Raw genomic sequence first — 26994 nt, 5'->3', positions numbered from 1 at the left:
TGTTGCATGCTACTGGCATTTTATTTAACTTCCAGCTCAAAATTAATCAATTCTATATTACTCTTACTGTGCTCATTACCTTAGAAATGAGCCTAAACATTTCAGTTTCAAAATTTCTCTAATTGTTCCACCTGAGGAGAATAATCAGGACAGGGTGCTCTAGGCAGGGGCTGACATGTGATGGCTTCCAAAGAGGCTGGGGGTGGGCTGAGCTTTCAGCTAACCAATCACATAAAGATTGAAGAATGCATGAATAACTTTCTCATTTTACAGAGAAATTAAAGCTGAGATGAACTATGTGTCTTCAGGTCAAAAAGATAATGGCAAAACAAGGACAAGAATCTCATCTCCTAATCACGTCTTCTAGTGCAACCTGGGCTGAGGACAACGGTGGGGACACTAGAAAGACTTGCCAAAATCAGAGCTAGACTTGGAAGCATCAAAGTGGAAATCCTGTAAGATGTCACCACTGGTGCAAACTGGGTGAAAGGTTCACGGGACATCTCCGTGCTATTTTTGCAACTTCCTACGAATCTGTAATCATTTCAAAATAGAAAGTTAAAAAAAAGAAAAAAAGTGGAAATCCCTGGAAAAACACATTCCAGGGATGAGAGAGTACCTTTCACGCACAGACAAGAATGTCAACTGTGCTGTTTTTAAAAGAATGATGTGTAGGAAGAAAAATTAATGTGCGCCTAGGAGCTAAAAGAAGAAAACTCTAAGTAGGACTGAAAGCTGTGGCCTGGGGCCAACCACTCACAGTGTTGAGAGGCTACTTTCCATGACTAGAAACCAGAGCGATTCCTGGTGAAGGAGAGGCCATTCAGAGGCGCCCATCAGACTCGTCACGGGTGGGCGTGTATTTGGGAATAATGAGGGGCACCAAGGGTTACCACAGAGTACACACTCAGGAGGGCAGGGGTAAAACTACTTATAATCAGAAACTGTCTTGAAGCAGAAAAATGTTTTCAGGAGAAAAATGTCTCTTGTGACTAGGATAAGGATTATTCAGAAGTGGATGAAATGCAGAAATGTTACAGGGAGAAAGTGACCTGGATAGTTTTTGATTTAAATCAAGTATTTGCTATACTCTTTATGCATGATAAAGATCATATATTATTTTTAATTAATTTATTTTAAAATTGCAAAGCACCACATTTTGCTTGGTAAAGAGCTGGAGTCGATTCTTCCAAAACCGTAACACCAGAAGGCCTTCCCAGGCTCTGCTACATGATACAGGGCTGGGAAGGCTAGCAGTCAATACTGAGGACAAAATGATTAGATTAATAATATATGAGAAAGGAAGAAATCAAAATTGCATCTCCACGGACAGTATGATTACAATCCTAGGAAATCAACAAAAACAAAACATCATCAATAATAAATGAATTTAGAAAAACCAGGATTAAAAAAAAAAAAATCACTCATTCTTATCCATTAGAGCTATTCAAATAGAAAACCGTGGTAAAGAGAAAGGTGATTTATAACAGCAACAAAATATTTTAAAAATCTGTTAAGTAATTTAGCTCAGAATATTATAGATTTAATTAAGAGAAAATATAAATACCTAATTAGGATGAATAAAAGATATGAAAATGGACAATAGGAAAGAAATTGCTAATTCTTGTCTGAGAGGACTAAGTAAAATTAATACTTCCCAAGAAAACACAGGGATTTAAGGTAATGGGTTTTAAATTCCTACAGAATATGTTTTCGAACTTGGCAAATTGAGATCAGAATTCATCTAGAAGAATAAGTATGCAAGAACACCAAATACATATAAATTGAAATATAGCAATAGTAGGCTTATTCTATCAGATTTTTAAATATCTTAAAAAGCAACAATGAGCCAAAGCTTATGACGTTAGGAGAAAAATAAAGAAAAAAATTAATGTAATATATTTAAGGTTCCATAAATAAACTGAAACTATTACAAAACTCTAAGATGAACCAGAAAGAACATAACAAGGGGAAAGAGCTACTAGTTAATAAACATAAAAATAGTATGGGGTCCACTCATCTCTGTATCATACACAAGTCAAAGCATTAAACACAAATCAAACAAACAAAAAAGGGAATAAAATAGAAGATAATTATCCAAGATACGGGAAGAAGAAAATTTATACCTACTCAGAGAAGGATGCATTGAATACATAAGGGCAAAATGTTTAATCAAACAGAGGCAATAGAAAGAAATATTGGAAGGATACAATAAAATCTTGTAAGATCAATATGCAGATTCTATTTATTCAGTACTCAAAGGAGAAAAAAAAGGCAAGAAGAATTCCCATTAAGTGGCCAGAACGTGAAATGATCAAATACCTGTGAAGACCAAACACATTACTTGCTTTGTGACCTGGAGAAACGTACAGCCAGGATAATACCCCTGGACCACGTCCCAGACTGTCCCTTTAACACCAGAACCCCAGGAAGAGGGTGCCCTTCTTGGCCCAGGCCTCTCTGCCTTTGATTAAGGCTCGCGCACCCACAGACCAAATGTGTGTTGGGGCTTGTGCGCCTATATAGACAGGTGTGTATTTAGAGGAGGGAAGACACAATTCTAGAGGGAAGAGAGAAAGCTGGTGACCTAGACTTTCTGCAAGTGGTTGAATTTTAAGATTCTTGAGGATTCTGGAATAAGCCTGAGAAATTTTGAGTCTCTCACTTCTCAGCAGCTACCTAGAGGTGAAAGAATCCCAAACTCGAAGTTACAGCCAATTCTGTGAGAACACTTAGATAATCACTGTTGACCGTTTCCAAGGTCTCAGAATTTAAATGGTCAAATCTTCATCCTGTACAAGTTGCTCTATTTCCAATCCCGTTGATGTTGAAGTACTTTTTATATATTCTACATAAGACTGTACTGTCACAGGATGCAAATTAGCCAACAAACTGACTGGCTTCTCTGGAAAAGAACAGCAGTCAGTGAAGCACAACTAATATGAACTGACAAAGTTCCAGCAAGAAACAAGACCTAATCTTAAAACTCTGTTCTCTAAATAAACCATAGAGATTGAGACAAAGTTGGTTCGAATACAAGAAAGCGTTCGAAAACTAGAAGGAATAAGGGAAAGAAAACTCTAACAAATACAAACTCGCCCAGAGCAACACAGGACCTCAGTCCAACATTCCAGGCTCCTCAAACCAGTGAAGTTCAAGTCTTCATTTCCTCCTGTCTTCCTTCAAATATACATTTGAAATGTACCTTATAAATAGAGGCAGAAGGATTAGACCAACAAGAGATACACAGATCAGACTCACTTAGCCTCACAATAGTTTACATCTTATGCCCCCTATTTCAAAGCTATCTCAAGATAACAAAACACGAGCGCACACTCCAAGACAGGAACATTGTAGGAACGTGATATTCCTTCCGTTAGGACACCTTCCTTCAGGTCTGTCATCTCAGTGTTGATCATCCTGAAGATGGCCATGGGTGTTTGGCAGGGTGTTCATAAAACTGTACCAAGACCAGAATCTGCAGTTCCCACAGGCATTATGGGAAAGAACATTTCCTTAAACCAATTTGCAAACCAAAAAGCACCAAATCAAACACAAAAATGAAGTCTTCCTGATATCTGCATCCTTTTCTCATTCTTTTTCTTTACTTTTCTTTATTTACATACGGGAAGCATTATGAACCGGGCAGCTCAAATTCCAAGACACTCAAACCTGTCAGTGGCCTCATCTATGAAAACAAACCTGTTTCACAAGACTGAACACAAAACTTTTTGAAAGTAGCCAGGTTTTTAGGAACAATTTAACCAAGAATTACTGATAATATAAAGTCCACGGACATGAATAGAAAAATGAATAAAAAGAAATGAAGAGCATCGTGGACTTTTTCCCAAACCATCTCACAACCTTCACCACTCTAACCCTCTGCCTGTTTAAAATCCACATCTTTAACTTCATTAAAGCAGAGCATCTTCCAGATGTTGCTGAGGCATGAACCCTCTTAAGAATTTTCAACGAAGTCTTTAATCAGACACCAATACAATGGGGCGCTTTGCCATATTTTCAACCCCATCTTTCCAAACTGCTCAACACCCATTTTAACGAGCCTTAAAAAATAACAATGACAGATGCTTCAGGCCAGAGTCTTGGACCAGTTTAAGGGGAAAGAAACTATCAGAAAATAAGAGGCTGAATTTTATTTAAGATTTAACAATTTAAAAATAAAACCCCAAATGTGTAGCAGCAGGAAAAAGTCAAATGCCAGGAGTCATTTTTGTTTGTTTGTTTTGCCAGGAGTCATTTGTTAACTGAAGTCCTGAGGTGGGTTACCCGCTGAGCCTCAAACATGGACTAACCGTGGCCCATTTCCGTCTGGGCGTAGGTGCCAATTATCTCGAGTCCTTTGGATGAAGGCAGCCATTTCTCTTGCTGAGCAGTGGTGCCCTGATTCAGCAAGGTAGGAATAAACATGGAGTAATTGAGGCCCACAGGTTCCACAAAATTGACCAAATGTAGTCTACGGGAGAGAAAAGAAAAGGATCTCAGCCTTACTCTGGAAAGTAGTAGCATTCTACTACCAATCCTGCCAGATAGCTGTGGCCCTGAGGATGAAGGTTAGAAAAATTTAAACCCCTTTCTTATGAAATTAAGACTAATATTTATCATTTACTACCTAAAAAGCCAACAGCAGAATCTAGTGGAATCTCTTCTCCCCCTAGTCATTTCAGGGCCAGAATTCTGAATTTCGTACTTAATCCAGGAAGCAAATTCTACCATGTTTTAGCCTCAACCCCCTTTTGTTTATTATATTGTTGGTGTTATTTGCTAGTTTGATTTTTTGGAGGGTTTGCCTGTTTGTTTTTGCATTATTTTCAGGTTTTACTTGTTTCGAAAATCAAAAGACACTCCACAGAACACTTATTTGTTGACCTGTTAACAAAATGTCCCAAAGAAGAATAATTTAAACTATCTTTCCCTAGTAACCAAAGCAAACGTCCAGGATAGTACATATACATTCTGGGGCCAAAGCACATATCTCTAAAGGCCTTCAGAGCTTAGAGACAACTAAGTAGGTAATGTGAGTGTTAAAAATTTATCACAAACGGTCTTTGAAAATTATTCCAGATTAAGGGAACTCTAATCATAATGAAATTCAGTCTTCAACGATTTTCTCACAAAAGAGAATCTGTGAGATAGTCAAAATATGAGTTATGTACACTAGTCAGCCTCGGCTACATTGTGCTATAGATTTTTTAGGGGTCTATTCTGTCAGATCTATCTATATAGAGAGCTTCAGGGGCTTCCCGGGTGGCACAGTGGTTAAGAATCTGCCTGCCAATGTAGGGGACATGGGTTCAAGCCCTGGTCCGGGAAGATCCCACATGCAGCGGAGCCACTAAGCCCGTGCGCCACAACTACTGAGCCTGCACTCTAGAGCCCGCGAGCCACAACTACTGAGCCTGTGTGCCACAACTACTGAAGCCCACGCGCCTAGAGCCTGTGCTCCGCAATAAGAGGAGCCACCACAATGAGAAGCCTGCACACCGCAATGAAGAGTAGTCCCCGCTCGCTGCAAAAGAAAGCCCGCACGCAGCAACAAAGACCCAACACGGCCAAAAATAAAAATAAATAAAATAAATAAATTTATTTTAAAAAAGAAAAAAATATAGCTTAGGGTACAAAGTAAGTACCACCTAACTGACCCTCATGACTTTTCAAGGGATGGATTGGAAGCAGTATCACCGCCAGCCTATCCTGGCTTGTACAAAAGTAGAGCATGAATTAAGGGAAAGGTGGGGTAGGCTGCCAATTCACATCTGGGGAGGCCCTGAAACCATCCCACCACCTTTCAGGGGTGCTGGGGACAGATTCAAACATCCACGGAATGCCTGGACTAGCCAACATCAGAAATGCTTTTTAACCCTGAGGTTCTATGATTTTCACACAAATATCAAATATTAATTTAAACTGAGGGCTTCCCTGGTGGCACAGTAAAGAATCCACCTCCCAATGCAGGGGACATGGGTTCGAGCCCTGACCCGGGAAGATCCCACATGCCGCGGAGCAACTAAGCCTGTGCACCACAACTACTGAGCCTGTGCTCTAGAGCCCGTGAGCCACAACTACTGAGCCCACGTGCCACAACTACTGAAGCCTGCGTGCCCTAGAGCCTGTGCTCTGCAAGAGAAGCCACTGCAGTGAGAAGCCCGCGCACCGCAACAAAGAGTAGCCCCTGCTCGCCGCAACTAGAGAAATCCTATGCACAGCAACAGAGACCCAACGCAGCCAAAAATAAATAAATTTAAAAAAAATACCTTGAAAAAAAAAACCCTTAAACTGAAAGGAGAGAAAGAGGGGAAAGGAGGTATAGGAACAGCAGAGGTGAGTTCCAAGTAACACCAATCAGCATCAGCTTCCTGCTACTGTACTAGAAAAAGAAGTAAGGCACTTTGCAAAACATACCCATCACTAAAGTGGAGATAAGTAATGAGGAGATAAATGTAGAAACTGGCCTCTTAACGGCAAGGGCACCACAGCACTCCCTTACAACCATGCTTTACTAAAGGAGGAAATGAACCTGCGAGAATTTCTGAGAAATAAAACCAGTAATCCAGGTGCTAAAAATGGTGGCAATATAAGACCCTCCCAGTCCCTTGAGGGAATTGAGGAGGCTCTGGGTTGGTAAAATGATGACACTGACACGAAATAATTAACTCTAGGAAACTGAGAGGGAAAAATATGTGACACAAAATAAAGATTGTCAAATACTTATGTTTTCATAAACATACTGAGACTTTTTTTTTTGAGGCCACTTGAAAGTTAACTCAAGAACAAAATCTGAGTATTTGTTTTTAAGTTATGTTTAATCCCTCCTGAAGATGCTTTTCAAGCAACTAGCTTTAAAAACCTAATAAGGGCCTCCCTGGTGGCGCAGTGGTTAAGAGTCCGCCTGCCGATGCAGGGGATACGGGTTCGTGCCCCGGTCTGGGAGGATCCCATATGCCGCGGAGCGGCTGGGCCCGTGAGCCATGGCCGCTGGGCCTGCGCATCCGGAGCCTGTGCTCCGCAACGGGAGAGGCCACAACAGTGAGAGGCCCACATACCGCAAAAAGAAAAAAAAAAAAAAAAAAAAACCTAATAAGGATAACAGAAACCATGAATGATTCTCATCAGAATTTTAAATTACTTTTAAGAATATTTTACAGTTTTTGCATAGCAAACTGTATAGTTAAAAGACAAAATTACAGGAAAGGAGATTAGGAAAGTAACTCCTATTCCCCAAACAGCAAAGTCTTATTTTCTCAAGGAATGGAGAGATGAATTCTTTCGCTGCTCAAGATGAGAAATCTCAAAGTACTTTACTAATACTTTAGTCAATTTCAACATACTCTCATGAGTTTTATTTTGTGATAGAGAAATTGGATGTAAAAGAGACCGGTAAATGCCCAAAATCCCCAGAGAAATATTACTATATTTCATTAATTATAGCATCCCTCTCCTCACAGCCAATTTTAGCATTTAAGAAATCTGATGCATCTCACAATTAATGGTACATCATAGTTAACTTTGTCAGTGATACATAAGACACGGGTGTGAGTGACAATCGATGGCGTTCAGTAATTGCCAAGACTAATTTTCAATCCCCTTCTCTAACATACATCGATCTCCCTGTCACATCCCAGAAATACTGGAAAGATGTCAAAGGGTAAGCCAAAGTTTGTACTTTGTATTTCCCAAATAGTGAGGTCTGTGTCATAAAAAATGATACGCAAAACAGTTGGCTGGTGTCCACTGATCCTTAACTCACATAAAGGACTTTATTTCGTTGTGACTTCACTGGAGTCTGGTTACACGTTATGCACCACCACAGATCATGAAATCTTCTAACCAACTCTGAAACATACGGCATCAGCCATCTTAAAGTAAAACAAAACAAACCTCCTCTTTTGTGTTGTTTTAAGGAAGAACAAAATCTTACTAATTTTTTAAAGTTCACAGACCGAACTCAGGAAAATTAGAAACATAATCTTCTAGGAGTTACTCCACCTCAGTATCCTCACAGCCATGTTACAAACTTTAAAAATAAAAAAAAAAAGCATCTGTTAGTTGGTAAGCACTCTGACTGGACTACCAAATTAACTGTATTTTTGTAACTAAAATGCAAAGGAGTTCTGAGTGTGGTCCTAAGGGCTGGAGTAAATCATTTCCTCTTGACAATAATAACCAGGTCAAACTGAAAATAATTATATACCACAGGTAATTGCAGCAGTAGTATAAGGGAGGAATGCCTATTGCTACATAAAGGCAGAACTTGTAATATGTTTCATTTTTCTTGGCTCTTAAGTATGTACCATTCACACCATTTATTCTTCAATGATGAAAATATTGGAGTTCTTCTAAAATGTAGAGGCCTAAAACAGGAAATGCCCAGGAATAAGCGAGAAGTGTAAGAGATGCTGAAAGTCAAAGAAATCTTGTACTAAGATCATATAATTATAGTGTTTATTTACATAAAGGCAAAAAAAAGTTTTATTTCTAATCTAAAAACACAACAAAAAGCAGATGGTCTGAAAAAAGGACATACTCTTTTCAGCAGTAGGACCAAGGCATGTTTTTATGAGGTCTTGTATGACAGGGGAGCCATTTAAATACCATCACCAGATTCAACAATGCTGGGTTGAGTACTTTATACTCATTCTGAGGTTTGACTAAAGTTCTTCTTCATCCACCCACATTTTCCATTATTTTAAACTCAAGATCTACACACATATGAAAATACAAACTGTTACTGCTCCAAAGTATTTAATGTTTGGTCCTTGCAACTGAAAACATCCTTCCAAATGCAGCTTCTAAATTTAGCAGGCCTCCTTCTTACAAAAAGCAAAGTCATTCTATATTTAAATCACTCAAAATTGAGACATCTGGGCCGAATTTGTATGATTCTTGAGATAGAAAATTATAGCACTTCCATGATCAATTTTTTACAAATGCCATCCCTTTAAAAGGCTTAAATACAAAAGTAAAGATTATTTTCGACACAAATAACTTCAAAATGGCGTGAAAATATGCCAATTCGAGTCTTCAAACGTCAAGCACGATGAAAAAGGACGCCGCAGATTGCGGATTTGAAGTTTTGGCTTAGGCACTTGATCTAAGCTAAGGCATACCTACTTTTTAAACCACATGATTTCAGCAGGGTCTGCGATGTTAAACTTCCTCATCTTCTCCACCATGGTAGCACTCTTCCTAACAGCCACCTCGTAACGCTGGCTACGACTGAGGAAATTCAAGTCCTCATGCTGGAAGTCTGGGTCTTTCAGAATCAGGTTCTCTGGTAGGGAGTTAAAGGGTATCAAGAGGAAGACAGAAATTCAGGGCTCCGTTAAAGCTCCCTGGGTCACAGCAGGTTTCAGACTCACGGGCACAGGCCCCCTCTCGTTATAGGCGATTCCCCCCGCCAGAGCCGCCCCTGGAAATGGGGCTCCCGGCTCCCCTAAAGCTGGGCCAGAGGCTGCGGCCTACGCCCTACAGCGCCCCCCGACTCCTCCCGGAGGGAGTCTCAAGCTTTGCTCGGGGAAGGAAGGAGGCCTGGCCCGCCGCCCTCACCGATCTCTCGACGGCGCCGGGTGTTCTCGGGGCTGCCGTCCAGGACGTGCGTGAGCAGCTCCGGGTTGAAGCTGGCGGCGGCCCGCTCCTTCTGCAGGTCCTGGTTCATGGTGACGGCTAGCAGAGGCAGCGGAGGCCGAGGCGGCGGCAGCAGCGACAGCGAGTGTCCGGACCTCCAGCGCGGGCCCGGCCCTAAGAGCCTCCCCAGGACACCGCGAGTCCCCGCCCCGTTCGCCTCGGCCCGCCCCGGCCCTCCCTTTCTCCTTCACCGCGGCCCCTCCGGGCGTGACCGACCGCGGCCGAGGCGGAGGCGGCGCCGGGGCGGGCGGGTACCCTGCTTTCCGCCAGGGTAGCCTCTGAGCGGCGCCCGGCAAAGAGACCCCGGAAGAAGGTCAAGAAATTGCCCTGGGGGGGAAAGCGAAGCGCTCCCCGCAACCCGCCCCTCCCTCGTCACGTGGTCACGCTGAGCGGAAAGAGGGAACCCAAGGCCAGGAGGCCCAGAAAGGTTCGCGAGTGGTTGGGAAGGGGCGGGACAACGAGGCTGAGGAGGACTGCGCCTGCGCCTCGGGACGCAGCCACCCCGCCGCTTCCGGGTCCGCGCGCTAAGGCATCCCAGGGAATGAGAGGTGGGAGGAGACTCAAGGCTTGAGGCTGGGAACCCGCGTGCTTTTCCGAGTTACTGGGGAGGTCGTAGGGTTTCCCAAAACCTTCCAAGATTGGAGGAAAAAAGGACGGGAACGAGGGTCGCACCGGGGAGAGGCTCCAACTATCGTTTGTTAAGATAACGGCATCTTTGCTGCCAGAGGCGTGGGCCGCGGGGAGCTGAGTGTGGAATTGGGGGCTCTCCCCCCTGTTTATGGGTGAGTTTGGACTTAGAGACGGAACTGGCAGTGTGCTTAGAGGTCTTGGAAAGGAGACTTTTTTGTTTTCACAATTATCGTCATCAAAGTAGTAAAAGCACACGTTGAAAAAAGCTAGTGTAAGAGGATTTGTAATGAAAAGCAGAAGTTCCCCATCTTCAGAGGCAGCCACTTTAACCATAATAAATTGTTTCTAGTTTTGTTTCCTAAAGAACATCGAAGTAAAATACTTCCAAGCTATTTCTTGATTTGCTCATTTTAGTTACCTTTTGACCTCATGCCATGGTAATGAAGGTGTGGTACGCTACCCATCTCCTTTATCTCTCATTTACCTTTGTAACTTTAAACAACATACTAATCCCATTTTTTAAAACTATACACTTTTAATAGTGTTAATAGTTTTAAAAAAACTTGTTTGTAAAACTGACGCATCAATTTTTAATAACAGTACTGAGAATAGGGTAAGATGAGTGAGGCATTCCCCTCAGACACAGTACAGGGAGCACCAAAAAACTAATCAAGATTAGTTTTTTTAAAAAATAAATTTATTTTTGGCTGCGTTGGGTCTTCGTTGCTGCACGCGGGCTTTCTCTAGTTGCAGCGAATGGGGAATACTCTTCATTGCGGTGCGTGGGCTTCTCATTGCGGTGGCTTCTCTTGTTGTGGAGCACGGACTCCAGGCGCGCGGGCTTCAGTAGTTGTGGCATGTGGGCTCAGTAGCCCACATTATGGCTCACAGGCTCTAGAGCGCAGGCTCTAGTTGTGGCGCACGGGCTTGGTCGCTTGGCTTCATGTGGGATCTTCCCTGACCAGGGATCGAACCCGTGTCCCCTGCATTGGCAGGCGGATTCTTAACCACTGCGCCACCAGGGAAGCCCCGGGAAGCCCCCCCACCGTCCCACCCAGCCGCGTCCCTTTTTGAATCCCAAGGAGGCTTCCTGCGCATGTGCAGACAGGGAAGTTTTCCTTAACCTCAGGAGTGGTCATCTTATCTCTTTACTTAGCAGAGCTCAGCTTCTGCCACTAGCTTTGTCCTTGGAGTGTCTGGGTGAGAACAAAGCTTCAGTTTTACTCCACTTGACAAACCCCAGCTGTCCGGCCCAGGGGCCCATCTATCTCCTACCTCAAGAGATCCAATCAGTATTCAGATTTCTCTGACTGCTTTGTAAAAAATTGTCTGCAGTTGGTTCATTCAAATCAGGGTCCAAACGAGGTCTACACATTGCAGTTGGTTGATAAGAATCTTAAGCTTCTTTTAATGTATAGGTTTCCACTAGACATTGATTTTTTTCTTCCATTTTTTTATTGAAAAAGCTAGGTTGTTTTTCATGTGACTTGCCCACAATTTCCCTCTGTGATATCTTGAACATGTTCCTCTATTTCTGTATTTTCTATAAGCTGTTGGTTAGATCTAGAGGCTTTATAAGATTCAGGCTTGAGGCTTTAGCAAAAAATACTCCTGTGGCATGTTTTCTATTTTAAAATATCACTCTGGGGACTTCCCTGGTGGCACAGTGGTTAAGAATCCACCTGCCAATGCAGGGGACACAGGTTTGATCCCTGGTCCAGGAAGATCCCACATGCTTCGGAGCAACAAAGCCCGTGCGCCACAACTACTGAGCCTGTGCTCTAGAGCCTGTGAGCCACAACTACTGAGCCCGAGCGCCCAGAGCCCGTGCTCCACAACAAGAGAAGCCACCGTAATGAGAAGCCCGCACACCGCAGCAAAGAGTAGCCCCCGCTCACCACAACTAGAGACAGCCTGTGTGCAGCAGCAAAGACCCAACACAGCCAAAACTAAATAAATAAAAAATAAATAAAAAATAAATTTATTTTAAAAATACAATAAAATATCACCCTGGTTGTTATGAAGAGAATGGACTGTAGAAGGAAAAGAGTGGAAACAAAGAGACCAGTTATAAAGGCGGTGAAGGCCTGGATGGAGTGATGACCATGGAGATGGAGGGAAGTGGATAGATTCAATATGTATTTTGAGGTAGAACTGACAGAAATTTGTGATGGATTGGATGCAACCATGAGAGAAAGGGACACATCAAGAATGACTCCTGGAAAAAAAACAACAACAAAGAATGACTCCTGGGCTTGAGCCAATCAGGGATGGAGAAGGGTGGCTTGGAGGTGGTATTAAAGCCATGGAACTTGGTTCTGGTTAAAACATCGCCCTCCTGTGCCTATTTCCTCTCCCTCCCAAGGATCCACCTAAATGGACAAAGAGAACAGGAGAACAGCAGTTATCAAATTAGGGAAACTTAACGTTGATACAATACTATTACCTAATCTACAGACCTTTCTGTGGATTTACAATTGTCAAATAAAGTCCCTTATCACAATTTTTTCTCCCAGCCAAGGTCCAATCCAGGATCCTGAATTATATTTAGTTGTATTAGTTTGCTGGAAGTACCATAACAAAGTACCACAGACCGGGTGGCTTAAACAACAGAAATTTGTTGTCTCACAGTTCTGGAGGCTAGAAGTCCATGATCAAGGCATCGGCAGAGTTGCTTCTTCTGAGGCTATGAGTGAGATCTGCTCTATGCCTCTCTCTTAGCTTCTGATAGTTTGCTGGCAATCTTTGGCTTTTCTTGGCTTGTATACATATCACCCCAATCTCTGCCTTCACCTTCACCTGGCCTCCTCCCTTTGTGCATGTCTGTCTCTGTCCAAACTTTCCCCTTTTTATAAGGGCACTAGTCAGATTAGGCCCTCCGTAATGACCTCATTTTAACTTGGTTACCTCTGTAAGACCCTCTTTCTAAATAAGGTCACATGCTGAGGTCCTTGGGGGTTAGGACTTCAACATCTCTTTTTGCGGGGACACAATTCCACCCATAACAGTCGTCCTATCACTTTAGCCTCCTTTAACTGGAGCAATTTCTTTATCTTCTGTGATTTTGACACTTTTGGAGCATATAAACCACTTGCTGTGTAGAATGTCTCTCAATTCAGATGTGTGTGATATTTCTTGGTGATTAGATTCAGATTATACATTTTTTTTACAGGAATATCACAGAAACAATGTATCCTTCTTAGTGCACCACATCCAGAAGGCACATGAAGGTTGTATTTGCTAATTTTCTTCACTGTGAAGTGGACCATTTTCCCCTTTGAATTAATAAGTAATCTGTGGGGGAGATACTGTTGAGACCATGTAAATATGCCGGGTCTTCATCAAACTTTTACCCAGTACTTTTTGCATCCAGTGGTGATTCTTCCCTGAATCCATTTTTACTCTGGTGATTGCAAAACTTTTAAAGGCATAGTAAAATAATCATTTTACTTGGTTACTGTAAAACTCATTTAGTTGAGATTACACTTAAAATTGGAAATAATCCCCAGGTGATAGAATCTTTTTAGGCCATAGGTCAAATCATGTGGCATAACTCGAGTTTTAATGTTGGAGATTCACTGTATAATATAGACTAACAAAGACTTGTAACTTTAAACACATTGATGAATGGCTTCTGGGTTGGTGAACACAGGGAGGGGCTGGGAAAGTGGCAAAGCTCAGAGAGGGCATGGAAGCTCCACACCCCTCCCCACCTACCGTGTTCTATGCACCTCTTCTCTCTGGCTGTTCCTGAATTATATCCTTTTATGATAAACCAGTAACCTATTCTAATTGTGGGGTGATAAACATATACAATCAAGTTTCTTGTCCCCAAGAAACAAACCCAAAGCCGATAAAAGCTATGATGAACTTAGTTATAAGTATTACTTCTCTGACCTTCAATCCCACTACAGAAATCTTGACAGTTGCTTCAGAAAAGATGAAAGAAGCAGTCAGATTGGTTCACCATCCTTCCTGTACAGTATTTTCAAACCTCCCAGTTGTTAAAAAGAAGCATATTTCTCTTCTTCATACCATGGACTTTTTTCTCCTAGAAGATATTTTGCCTTGGGGAATGAAAAGGGCAAGGCTTGAAGTACAGATTGTACCATTACTCAGACTTCTAGAGAGAGTATTTGAAATCCAGTTGACCCACAAGAGAAGCCTGTCCTGATATGTCTTCTCAGAAACTTTCCTGAATGTGTGATAATGTATGGATAATGATTTATGGAGCCAGCTGTGCTTATTTAACAGAAATGTCTTAACAAACACATAGCAGCTTTTGTTTGAAGAAGAAATTGAGGTTAAAATTTACAAAAGAGTATCTCCCCCAACCCTAACCCCACAAAGAGTCAAATGCTACTGCATGGTCATTTTAAAAATAAAAATAAATTTAATGATATAGTTACTTATAGCTTAGCTTATACGTGGTGAGAGTAGAAAAATTACTTTTAAAAAGATTCTAGGACTTCCCTGGTGGCGCAGTGGTTAAGAATCTGCCTGCCAATGCAGGGGACACGGGTTCGAGCCCTGGTCCAGGAAGATCCCACATGTTGCGGAGCAACTAAGCCCGTGGGCCACAACAACTGAGCCTTCACTCTAGAGCCTGAGAGCCACAACTACTGAGCCTGTGTGCCGCAAATACTGAAGCCTGTGAGCCTAGAGCCCATGTTCCGCAACAAGAGAAGCCACCACAATGAGAAGCTCGTGCACCGCAATGAAGAGTAGCCCCCACTGGCCACAACTAGAGAAAGCCTGCGTGCAGCAACGAAGACCCAACGCAGCCAAAAATAAGATAAACAAATAAAATTTATTTTAAAAAAAGAAAATGTAATGTGGGATTTCTGGAGGGGACTCTGGAACAGGAAAGGGACATTAGGGAAAAACCAGTGAAATCCAAATAAAGTATGGAGTTGAGTTAATAGTACTATATTGATACGGGCTGATTAATTGTGACAAATGTGTCATACTAATGTAAGATGTTAATTATAGGGAAAACTGGATGTGATGTTTATAGGAATTCTCTGTACCATCTTTACAGGTTTTTAAAAAAAAATAAATGAAAACCATTCTAAAATAAAAAGTTTATTTAAAAAATGTGAAGACTTCCTTTATATACAACTATGAAAGTGTCAAAATATATTAAGTGAAAAAAAATCAAGAACAGTATGTATACTATAGTATAGAAGGGAAATAAATATATACTCATATTTGTCCTTATTTGCATAATGAAAAGATAAATAAAAATTTATGGAAATGGTCCCCTCAGGGCAGGGGTTGGCAAACATCAGCATAGGCCAAGACAACTCATGACATGTTTTTGTAAATAAAGGTTGAAGGAAATAAGGTACACTCATTCGTTATTTATTGTCTTTGTTTTCATACTGTAATGGCAGAGTTTGGTAGTTGTGACAGAGGTCATTTACCAATCCCAGGTTTAGGGGCTTGGGGAGGGAATGGGCTGCATGGGAATTAGAGTGGAAATAATACACTTTCCACATAGATCTTTTGTATATATATATATATATTTTTAAATATGTGAATGCATAAACCTATCAAAAAATCTTTTTAAATATTAAAACACCACCCCCTGGAACTACCTTTTCAGTTGTTGCTGGTCTCGTGTCTGTTAATCTCCATCTTGTGGTTGGCTTGGTTTGTCAGGAATCTTCAGAAATCCATCTCAACTATTTGGTTACAGGAGCAATGATGCTGCCCAATCCTGGGATCTATTACTTCCCCTGGGAGGTCAGTGCCTGCCAAGTTCCTGATGGGGACACACTGAGGACGTTTGGCAGGTGAGAATGTTGTTTTCACATGGTGGGGGGATGTTTTTAAAAAATTAGTCTTTTTAAAAAATTATAATATTTTAAAAATTATTTTTAAAGTATATATATATTTTTAATTATCTTATTTATTTATTTTTGGCTGTGTTGGGTCCTTGCCACTGCACGCGGGCTCCCCCCAGCCGCGTCAAGCCAGGGCCACTCCTTGCTGCGGTGCGCTGGCCCCTCACCTCGGTGGCCTCTCCCGTTCGGAGCACGGACTACAGGCACGCGGGCCCCAGCAGTTGTGGCGCGCAGGCTCAGCAGCTGTGGCCCGTGGGCGCCCAGGATCAGCCACCGTGGCACACGGGCCCAGCCACTCTGCAGCATGTGGGATCCTCCCGGAGGGCTGGAACCTGTGTCCCCTGCACTGGCAGGCAGACTCCCAACCCCTGCACCACCAGGGAAGTCCCCTAAAGTACATATTTTTAATTACTAAAAAAATCACTTATTTTTACATTTTAAATTATTTATTATTATATATTTTCAAAATTATTTAAAAAATTAAAATAGTCATAATTTTATCTAATTATTTTTGTGTTTTTAAATAAATTTATTTATTTTTATTTATTTATTGCATCTTCGTTGCTGCGTGCAGGCTTTCTCTAGTTGCGGCGAGCGGGGGCTACTCTTCGTTGCAGTGTGCAGGCTTCTCATTGCGGTGGTTTCTCTTGTTGTGGAGCACGGGCTCTAGGCGCGCGGGCTTCAGTAGTTGTGGCTCACGGGCTCTAGAGGCCAGGCTCAGTAGTTGTGGTGCAGGGGCTTAGTTGCTCCGTGGCATGTGGGATCTTCCCGGACCGGGGATCAAACCCGTGTCCCCTGCATCGGCAGGCCGACTCTCAACCACTGCGCCACCAGGGAAGCCCCCCTAATAATTTTTAAATGCTAAAAAATTAATACATATTCATTGTAAAAAATGTAGACAATCCGTAAGGGTGTAAAGAAAGCAGGTAAAAATCACCTGTAATTCCACTGTCTGGACAACCACCCACTGCTAACCTTTTGGTGATTACATGCTTTTTCATGTGTGTTTGTGTGTATATGTGGGTGGGTGTGTATATACACAATATGTGTATATACATATATACTGTGTTAGTCACATATTGCTGTGTAACAAATCACCCCAAAATTAAGTGGCTTACAATAACAATAAATGCTTATTTTTTCATACTTACTGAGTGTCAGGAATGTGGGCGTGGCTTAGCTGGGTGGTTCTGTCTCAGATTGACTTTGAAGATTGCAGTCCAGATGTTAGCCAGGGCTGCCAGCATCTGAAGGCTGGCGTGGACCTGGAGGATCTGATTCTACGATGACTCATTCACATGTTTGGCAATTTTGTGCTGCCTGTTGTCAAAAGGCTCACTTCCTCAATATGGATTTTTCTATATGGCTGCTTGAGAGTCTTGATAACATGGCAGCTGGCTTTCACCAGAAGGAGTGACTCAACAGAGAGGGCAAAGAGAAAGCTACAATGTCAATGACCTAACCTCAGAAATCACTCTAGGTCATCTCTGCAATGTTTTATTGGTTACACAGGTCAGCGCTAGTCAGGGTGGTAGGGACTACACAGGGATGCGGATGCCAGGAGATAAGAATCACTGGGGACCATGTTGCAGACATATATATACATACATGTATAAATATTTTAAGCTAGATGAGATCCTATTATATTACTATATTGTACCATACTTAACTGTGTATGGTAGACCTAGTTCCTTGCCAAATATGTAAATCTATATCATCACTTTAAATAGATCCATTTCATTTCATTGCATAGACATACCATAATTTATTTAACCACATCTATTTATTTAACCAAAAGCAATTGATTTTCAGCAGAGACATCAACTTAATTCAGTGGGGAAAGTATAGTCATTTCAACAAATGGTGCTGGAACTACTGGATATTTTTATGAGGGTAAAAAAACACCTTGATCCCTACCCCACAGCATACCAAAAAAAAAATCATTCTGACTGGATCATAAATGAACAAGCTAAAACTATAAAATCTTTAGAAGAAAACAGGAGAAAACCTTCACATACACCTTGAGATAGGCAAAGATTTCTTAGACTCAGAAAACAAAAACCATAGGGACTTCCCTGGTGGTTCAGTGGGTAAGACTCCAAGCTCCCAATGCAGGGGGCCAGGTCCGACCCCTGGTCAGGGAACTAGATCCTGCAGGCCGCAACTAAGACCCGGCGCAGCCAAATAAATAAATAAATATTCAAAACAAAACAAAACAAAAACCATAAAAGAAAAATAATGAATAAATTGGACTTCAACAAAATTAAAAGCTTCTCATCAAAAGCTACCATTAAGAAGATTAAAAGGCAAGCCACGAACTGGTAAAAAATAAGTGAACATGTGTGTGTATATTATCTATATTCAACAAATGATTTGTACCTAGAATAAACAAAGAACTCACATAACCCAATAAGAAGACAAAGAACTTAATTTTTAAATGGGTAAAAGATTTAAACAAGACACTGCCAAGGAAGATATACAGAGGGCAAATAAACATATGAAAATTTGTTCAACATCATGTGTCATTAGGGAAATGCAAATTAAAACCACAACGGTATGGTATTTCATGCCCACGAGAGTGGCTAAAATTAAAAAGACTGACCATATCCTGTGCTGACAAGGATTTGGAATGACTAGAACCCTCACATGTTGCTGGGGGGAAAGTAAAGTGGCACAATCACTTTGAAAAACAATTTGGCAATTTCCTTTAAACAAACAGATTGACCATATGACCCAGAAATCCCACTTGGGTATTTCCCCACGAGAAATGAAAACATATGTCAGCACAAGTCCGTAAGCAAACCAAATCAGCTGGTGAGGATAATAATAATTTATTGATCCATTCAACTGAGTGCTGCCAAGCAATAAAAAGGAACAAACTACTGATTTACCCAACAGCATAAATGGGTCTCCAAACCATTATGCTGAGTGAAAGAGGCTAGACACAGAAGAATTCATGCTGTTAGGATTCCATTTACATGAGGTGCTTGAGTAGGAAAACTCACCTGTGGAGACCAAGAGCAGATCAGTGGTTGCCTGGGGTGGGAGGTGGGGAGACTGAGTTCAGAGGGGCACAAGGGGACTTTTGGGGGTGATGGAAATGTACTAAAGCTTGACTGGGGTGCTGGTTACACAGTGTATACTTTTGTCAACAGTCAATGAACAGGTCCCTTTTAATGCATGTAATTTATACCTCAGCTATGTAGACCTAATTAACCTTTTCTGTTGCTGCCACTTTAATTTCTCTGATCCGAGTGAGGTTGAACATTTTTCCATGGATGTATTGGCCTCCCAGAACCTTTTGAGCTTTGGGTTGGTTCTGTCTATGGATGGAAATGATCACACTTACCTGACCTCCAGGTTGTACAGCTACGACATGACAAAGTCCCGAGTGACCCTGATGGCTCAGCACAGATCTGACCAGCACCCGATCCTCGTCTGTACCAAGTTGGTGGAACCGTTCCAAGCCCAGGCGGGCTCCCTCTACATGGTCCTTGGGGAGCTGGAGCACCAGAAGGGTAAGCCTTGGCTTCACACACACTTTTTCACTCTGGGTCCTGAGTGGGGCAGTCTTTTGGGTGCCTGGACTTGGCTTCTGACCCAGCACGGGTCCCTCATTGGGGTTAACATTCCTTCCAAATCAGCCCACGAGTTATAGGGAATCATAGGAAAGAGATGTGATTGGGCTTGAGGTGGACCTGCCGTAGGGAAGCGAGAAAGGGGGGAGAGAAATCATTAATTTCTGAAGGCCTACAACATGCCAGGCCTGGTACTAGGAGGTTTGCTTAAATCTTTTTGAATCGCTCACCAGCCCTTAATGAGTCATCTTATGGCTATTTCATAGATGAGAAAACTAAGGCTCAGAGAGTATGGGGCTGGAGTAACAGGCCAGGAAGTCAGGGTAAGAGAAATAAAACACAAGGGAAGGAACAAAAGAAACCTGGGAGAATCTCTATGGCATCAAGGGTTGAAGCTTGCCCTTTAAAACCTAGGTACTTGTATTCTTTGCCTCCCTCTCTGGCTGTCACTGTGCCATTTTCCTTTACATGCTTTATGTAACTATAACATGTTGTATCTGGTTATTTTCATTTAACATTATATCATAAGCAATCCCCCGTGTCTTGAAAATGTTTTCTAGATATAGTATTTAATGGCTGTATAATATTTTATAGATTAGATGTGTACACTAATTCACACAAGCATTAGACATTTGTATTGTTTCCATTTTTTGCTCTTATAAGTACACTGTAAATTAATTGGTTAAAGAAGCTATGAGATATTCAGCCAGGAGAATATTATACAGCCATCAAAAATGGTGTTGTAAATTTATATCAGTTGACATGAAAAGATGTTCGTAGTATTTTACTAAGAAAAAGCAGTTTACAAAACAGTATGTATCATATGATCTCATTTTTGTTAAATAGACATTTTTGATACACATAAAAGTTTGAAATATTATTTACCAAAATGTTAATAGTAATTATTTCTGGGTGGTGGGGCTGTGGGATTCCTTATACTTTTATTAGCATTTGATAATGAAAATGTATTGCTTTATAGCCAGAGGGAAAAAACAGTTTAAACAATCTATCTAGATATTTATTAAAAATGCTGTAGTTAATAGCCTTTAACTATTACCAGTCTTTGTCCAAGATCAGAGTACCAGTCTTTGTCCATTTTCTGATTATTTCTTTTTTTTTTTTTTTTTTTTTTTTTGCGGTATGCGGGCCTCTCACTGTCGTGGCCTCCCCCGTTGCGGAGCACAGGCTCCGGACACGCAGGCTCCGGACGCGCAGGCTCAGCGGCCATGGCTCACGGGCCCAGCCGCTCCGCGGCATATGGGATCCTCCCAGACCGGGGCACGAACCCGTATCCCCTGCATCGGCAGGCGGACTCTCAACCACTTGCGCCACCAGGGAGGCCCCCTGATTATTTCTTTAGGGTAGTTTCCTAAAAGTGGAATTGCTACATTAAAGGATATGAACATTTATGTTTCTTGATTTACACTCCCAACTTACTTTCTAAAAGTTGCAGTGGTTTTTAACTCTGGAAGAAATGCACTAGAAAAAAAAGTAAATGGGGCTTACTTTAATTATGTTTGATTTAATAAAAGTTAATTTTTATTCAGGCTTAAGCCTTTGAGCTCAGAGTCCCTGCCTTCATAATTGATTTGAGAGAAGTATCAGGAGGAGGGGTGAAAATGGGTACAAAGGGCCTTGAATAAATCATTTCCACTTTGACTGCAGCCCACATCACCTGAGACTCCCTCCTGCACTCCTGGCCCCTACAGGGAGTCCTGGGAGCTCTCAGGAGCCAACTGCCCGGTATCTGTAACTCAAAGGTCTGATTGCAGATACAGAGAGGGGTTGATACTAAGGTGGGACATCAGGCCAGGACCAGGGAGGGACCTGGAGAAGACATTTAGAATTATTTGTGGGAAGAAAAATGGAAAAAACTTTAAAGTACAAATTCAACCCATATAACTTTTTTTTTTTTTTTGCTGTACGCGGGCCTCTCACTGCTGTGGCCTCTCCCGTTGCGGAGCACAGGCTCCGGACACACAGGCTCCGCGGCCATGGCTCGCGGGCCCAGCCGCTCCGCGGCATGTGGGATCTTCCGGGATAGGGGCACGAACCCGTGTCCCCTGCATCGGCAGGCGGACTCTCAACCACTGCGCCACCAGGGAAGCCCCCATATAACTTTTTTAATTTAATGTTTTCAAATCAAACAAGCACATAAGTAGAATGAGCCTCCATGTACCCGTCACCCAGATTCAGCAGTGATCCACATTCCACTGTTGTGTCATCATCGCCCGCATTTACTTACTTATTTTGCTGGTGTATTTTAGAGCAAATCTGACATCACTTCATTTACCCATAAATACCTCAATGTCTATCTCTAACATCACGATCACGCCCAACAAAATGAATAGCTGTTCCTTAATATACTCTAGTACATACCTTGTCTGTGTTCATTCCCCTCCTCGGCCCCAAAATGGCTTTTTACAAAAAGTTAGTTTAAAAGCAGGAGGCAGGGCTTCCCTGGTGGCGCAGTAGTTGAGAGTCCGCCTGCCGATGCAGGGGACACGGGTTCGTGCCTGGTCTGGGAGGATCCCACATGCCGCGGAGCGGCTGGGCCCGTGAGCCATGGCCCCTGAGCCTGCGCGTCCGGAGCCTGTGCTCCGCAACGGGAAAGGCCACGACAGTGAGAGGCCCGCGTACCGCAAAAAAAAAAAGCAGGAGGCAAACAAAGTCCATGCATTGCCTTTGGGTTAGATATCCCAAGTCTCTATAACAGTTCTGTCTTCCTTTTTTCCTTTTTTTAATGCCATTTATTGGAGAACTTGGGTCTGGAATTAGCTAATTGCTTCCTCCTGGTTGCATTAAACCTGCTCTTCCTTCCCTTGAGTTTATCCTACCATTTTCTGAACGGATTGTATTTCAGGGAAACCAAATGGTTGGAGGAGGGAACGTTCTTTAGAGAAGAATCACAGTGAATAAACGCAGGAGAAACAATTAAATTCTAAAGTGACCATGTTAAAAGCCCTGAGGAAATAATAAATCCAGGCAATGATCGTTATCACTGGCCACTCAAATCATTAGGTGGAAGCTTGCCGGGAACACTGTAGCTCAGGTGATCAAACATTACAAAAATCTGACCGATTGATCGTGTACCTCTGGTGTGATGCACCAGGAGAGCACAGACAATACTGCTCTGATGTGTTCTTGCCAAAAAACAAACAAAAAAATGGAACCTCAATAGTCAAGCCTCAGACCCAGCAGGATTCTTCCTAGGCTCTGGCTAGTTTACCACTTATCATTATTTTCATCACAACGTGTAGGGTTTCTTGTTTCTTAAAAAAAAAATTTTCCCCTCAGTTTCTAATTTCTGAGACTACATGCTCGTCATTCGAGACTGACACAAGGAAAGAAAGACGACGGTGAGGAGGGAGGGCAGAGTGTGGGCTGAGCTTGGCAGTGGTCGCTGACCTCCAACCTGCAGTGGCCTGTCTGGCCCCCGGCCAGGTCTGAAGTCCTGTGGGGACACAAAGGTCAACCACACACGGATCCTGCCCCGTGGCAAGGTTGGCAGTTCTGAGGATGGACTAGAGGCCCCCTCAAGGCACCTTTCTGAAATGTTTGCACATGAAAGAGAAGAAATGCCAGCCATGTGCCAACACCACCTGGCCAGGACACCCCGCAGGGCCGAGGGCCTCCAGTCCAGGGACTGAGATGTGAGGACACAGCCTTGGCCCCTCTCTGCTCCAGGGGCCCGCGTGGAATACCAGGCTGAAGGTTACTCGCCTATAGCAAGAAGCTGCCCCAGAGCTCTCACCACAAATCCCACCTGTTCTGGTTTCCGTTCACCTGACTGCTTCCTGCCCTCACAGGCCTTCCTTGTGTCCTCTCGAACCTTCAAGCCCCCTTCTCTGGGACTTGCCTGAAACCTGGCCTTTCCCCCCAGGCAGCAGTTCCCCTCCCGCCCTCCCACGTGGAGCCTCCCAGGCCCCATCACAGAACCCAGAGGTGGGACGGAAATCCTGCCAGCTCCTCCTTTGCAGCACCAGTTGCGCCCCTACTGCTGCCTGACTTACCCGGACCCGCCTGCCTCTGCCGCCTGAAACTAGGTTCCATCCTCAGTATCTTTCTGCCTCGCCACCCATCGGGACCACCTTCTCTCCTCTCCAGCTTGACCTCACTATCGTTTCAACCACTTTCCTGGCAGAAGTTCCAACCCCTCGTCTTCCATCATTCTTCCCTGCTTAAACCCCAATCCCCACCCTCAGGTCCCACCCAGCTGTTCATGGAGAAAGTTCACAAAGCTCCAGGGATTCCTAGCACAACGGTTTCAAGGTCTCTTATCTCTTCCGGGGGCCCTTCACGCTGCCTAGAATTCCTTCCACGTGTCCTGGCTGGTCCCCCCTCCCCCTGACCCGCAACAGCTATTTCAGGCATTCACGCAGGACCCCCTTCGTCATCACCTCCCCGTCCCTTCCAGCAAATTACCTCACCTCCTACATCCCAGGTAAAATTGAGGCCACAGCTTGCAGCCTCTCCTAAAGTTATATGCATCCACACCCATCAGTAGCCCCTTTCCTCCAGTCTGGGAGAGAGGAGGGTCCCTCCTGCCTGCGGTGCAGCCCCTGTGCTGTAATGCATGCCTGCCTTCCTGCAGGGGCTTTGCTTTCTCAGCTGAATCCTTAACCTGTTACCACTGGTTCTTCCCTCCCAGCATATAAAGCGCTCAAGTTCAGCTCTATCCCTACCTAGCTGTGACCCTCCTCCCTCCACAGTCAAACTTCCTAAAAGAAGATCTGTTCTCCATATCACCCCTCCTTATCTCAGACTCACACCTCAACCCACTGCATTCTGGATTGAACCCACACCCTCGGCAGTGAAAGCGCAGAGTCCTAACCACTGGACCACCAGGGAATTCCCTCAGCCCTTCTCCTTTGCCGCAGGTTCTTTTTCTTTGTAAGAAGAGATTCCCCTAAATGACTATTTCTCTGGCTTCATAAACTCCTTTCTCCTCCCCTGCAGCACTCTTCAAATGCCGTTCTTTTATTCCATTTACACAGACCTTTTGCAGATGGACTAACAGAATTGCCGGATTTGTCCCTGTGATAATCATACTTCTAAAGTTCACTTCCATTTTTTTTTTTTTTTTTTTTTTTTTTTTTTGCGGTATGCGGGCCTCTCACTGTTGTGGCCTCCCCCGTTGCGGAGCACAGGCTCCAGACGCGCAGGCTCAGCGGCCATGGCTCACGGGCCCAGCCGCTCCGCGGCATCTGGGATCCTCCCAGACCGGGGCACGAACCCGTATCCCCTGCATCGGCAGGCGGACTCTCAACCACTTGCGCCACCAGGGAGGCCCACTTCCATTTTTAATAACTTTTCTTCATTCACGGGAAGAAGCATGTTTCACTATCTGTATCTCGAAGAGAAGGTTTCCCCAGGCTGAGGCGAGGAAAGAGCTGACAGGCATTATTATTGTAAGGAAAGTTCTGTGAAATTAAGTCCAATACTAAGAAAATCTTCATACAGGGAGTTTGGAAACATTTGACCTATGCTTCTATTTTGAGATTTTAAACTGTGAGTTAGAGCACTCTGATCTTGTCCTTGCTCTCCCTGTGTCATCCTGAACACATGCAGCTGCTCTGTGAAAACTATTTACGGCTACATGTGTCACAAGAAAAGGTCTAGGCCTTTCAGTGCCAAATGAAGTTTAGGCAAATACCCTGTTTGATTGATCAGTATAGATGAGCCAGCTATTCCTGAAGAGGCCCGAGTGATGAGAATCAACAGTCTACATCCATCCACAGATCCACATACTGTTCCATGCCCCCCCCACCCCATTCTAGGCCATGCAGCCCCTGCAGTCCAGCGCTGGGGCCAACAGAAGCTGACGACACACAGGCAACCTCATGTTTCAAATGAGTTCATCTTCCTGTGTTGAAGCCTGGAATCTACACAGTCCAGCTCTCTGAATTCTGCCCCCGGGCTCTGTTAACTCAGTAAAGTGGCCTAGACTAGAGGAAACGTTAGGCGTAGACTTTAACCAGAGAGAGCCTCTATCTCAAAACGGCATCAAAAGAGGACGACATAATGTTCTAGAACGTTGAATGTATTCATTGATGTGCCCAGAGAGCAGAGAACATAGTGCAAAAAAAAATACAACAACCAAAAACAACCTATTAGGGCAAACCCCAGATGTCCTTCCTATTTGGTGTCACCTGAACACTGACAAACCTTTCCATCAGCTCACCACAGCATCTGCTAGAAGCGCCCCCAGCCCCTTGTCCAGGGTGGGATGACTTGCCCCTGTAAGTCCAGAGTCTCCCCTTGGATTGATTAAATATGGGGTTCTCTTTGCTCCAATTTCCAATGCCAGTGAACCCTACGAAGCCAAGGGGCCCTTCCCTTGGTACAAATGGAGAACTAGGGTGGTGATTGAGACCCCTCCTCAACTCTGGGCACTTGGGAGCTACAGAGAAGCTGGTAGGAGTTAAGATGACAAAAGAGGGAAGTAGAGGCTACACCTTTCTGGGCCGGAGTGGAATTTTCAGGCTACCCCCTGAGTTTCAGCCATGTGCCTGTAGTGCATGGTGGGCCCGCAGTTCTGAGGCCCAAGTAGACAAATGGTCAGCATCCTGTAAACCATCCTTCTCACCTGTGCCCTGTCAGACTCTTCTGTCAAAACCCAGGACCGATGGGCTTCCCTGGTGGCGCAGTGGTTGAGAGTCCGCCTGCCGATGCAGGGGACACGGGTTCGTGCCCCGGTCCGGGAGGATCCCACATGCCGCGGAGCGCCTGGGCCCGTGAGCCATGGCCGCTGAGCCTGCACGTCCGGAGCCTGTGCTCTGCAACGGGAGAGGCCACAACAGTGAGAGGCCCGCGTACCGTAAAAAAAAAAAAAAAAAAAACCCAGGACCGAGAACAAGTCGAGGGGAAACGGCTGGAATGCATCTGCAGGGTGTGTTGCTGACACTGCCTGTGCCTTGGTGTCTGTGTCTTTCAGATGGAGGCTGCGTGGTGAAGGCCCGGGTGCTGACTTGTGTGGAAGGAATGAATCTCCCCTTGTTAGAACAAGCCATCCGGGAGCAGAGGCTGTACCAGCGAGAGAGGGACAGCAGCCAGTAGAGAGCAAAACGGCAGCTCCTGGCAAACCGCGCCCCCCGCCCCCGCGCTGGAGCTGCTGCTGAGAAGATGCAGGAGCTTCCTGGAGAGAAGAGGGGAGGGGTTGTTCATCGGGATTGCCCCAGAAATGGGAGCCTAGAGATTAGAGGCCGGGCTCTGGGGCCCTGGGGGCTGGGCCCCGTGTGGGTCCTGGAGGGTTGCAGATGGTCCTCGTGAATAAAGCCATGTGGTGTGACGGA

The 26994-nt window shown here is 43.9% G+C and overlaps 2 protein-coding genes across 4 annotated transcripts in view; one reads left to right on the top strand and one right to left on the bottom strand.

Annotated features, from left to right (window-relative positions):
* ACOX1 (acyl-CoA oxidase 1) overlaps positions 1-10060 on the bottom strand; it is a 25245-nt gene extending 15185 nt beyond the window's left edge. The window contains exons 1-3 of one of the 2 annotated variants that reach the window (XM_060080397.1): positions 9565-10060; positions 9130-9289; positions 4314-4474 (exon numbers count right to left, since the gene is read on the bottom strand). In XM_060080397.1, coding sequence (XP_059936380.1) covers positions 4314-4474; positions 9130-9289; positions 9565-9673 — 430 coding nt within the window. In that variant the 5' untranslated portion in view covers positions 9674-10060. The remainder of the gene's footprint in view (positions 1-4313; positions 4475-9129; positions 9290-9564) is intronic. The other variant, XM_060080396.1, reaches the window with a different exon arrangement.
* TEN1 (TEN1 subunit of CST complex) lies at positions 9789-26994 on the top strand. 2 transcript variants are annotated; one of them, XM_060080399.1, is made up of 4 exons: positions 9789-10069; positions 15974-16070; positions 19482-19639; positions 26637-26994. In XM_060080399.1, exons 2-4 carry the CDS (start codon positions 15979-15981, stop codon positions 26756-26758), a joined length of 372 nt encoding a protein of 123 aa, XP_059936382.1. In that variant the 5' UTR covers positions 9789-10069; positions 15974-15978; the 3' UTR covers positions 26759-26994. The 2 variants fall into 2 exon arrangements, with proteins under 2 accessions (XP_059936382.1, XP_059936381.1); XM_060080398.1 differs by lacking the exon at positions 9789-10069 and adding an exon at positions 10192-10424.

Source organism: Mesoplodon densirostris, chromosome 18, assembly GCF_025265405.1.
Source record: "Mesoplodon densirostris isolate mMesDen1 chromosome 18, mMesDen1 primary haplotype, whole genome shotgun sequence".
Classification (NCBI taxonomy): Eukaryota; Metazoa; Chordata; class Mammalia; order Artiodactyla; family Ziphiidae; genus Mesoplodon; species Mesoplodon densirostris.
This window is presented reverse-complemented; position numbering and strand designations above follow the sequence as displayed.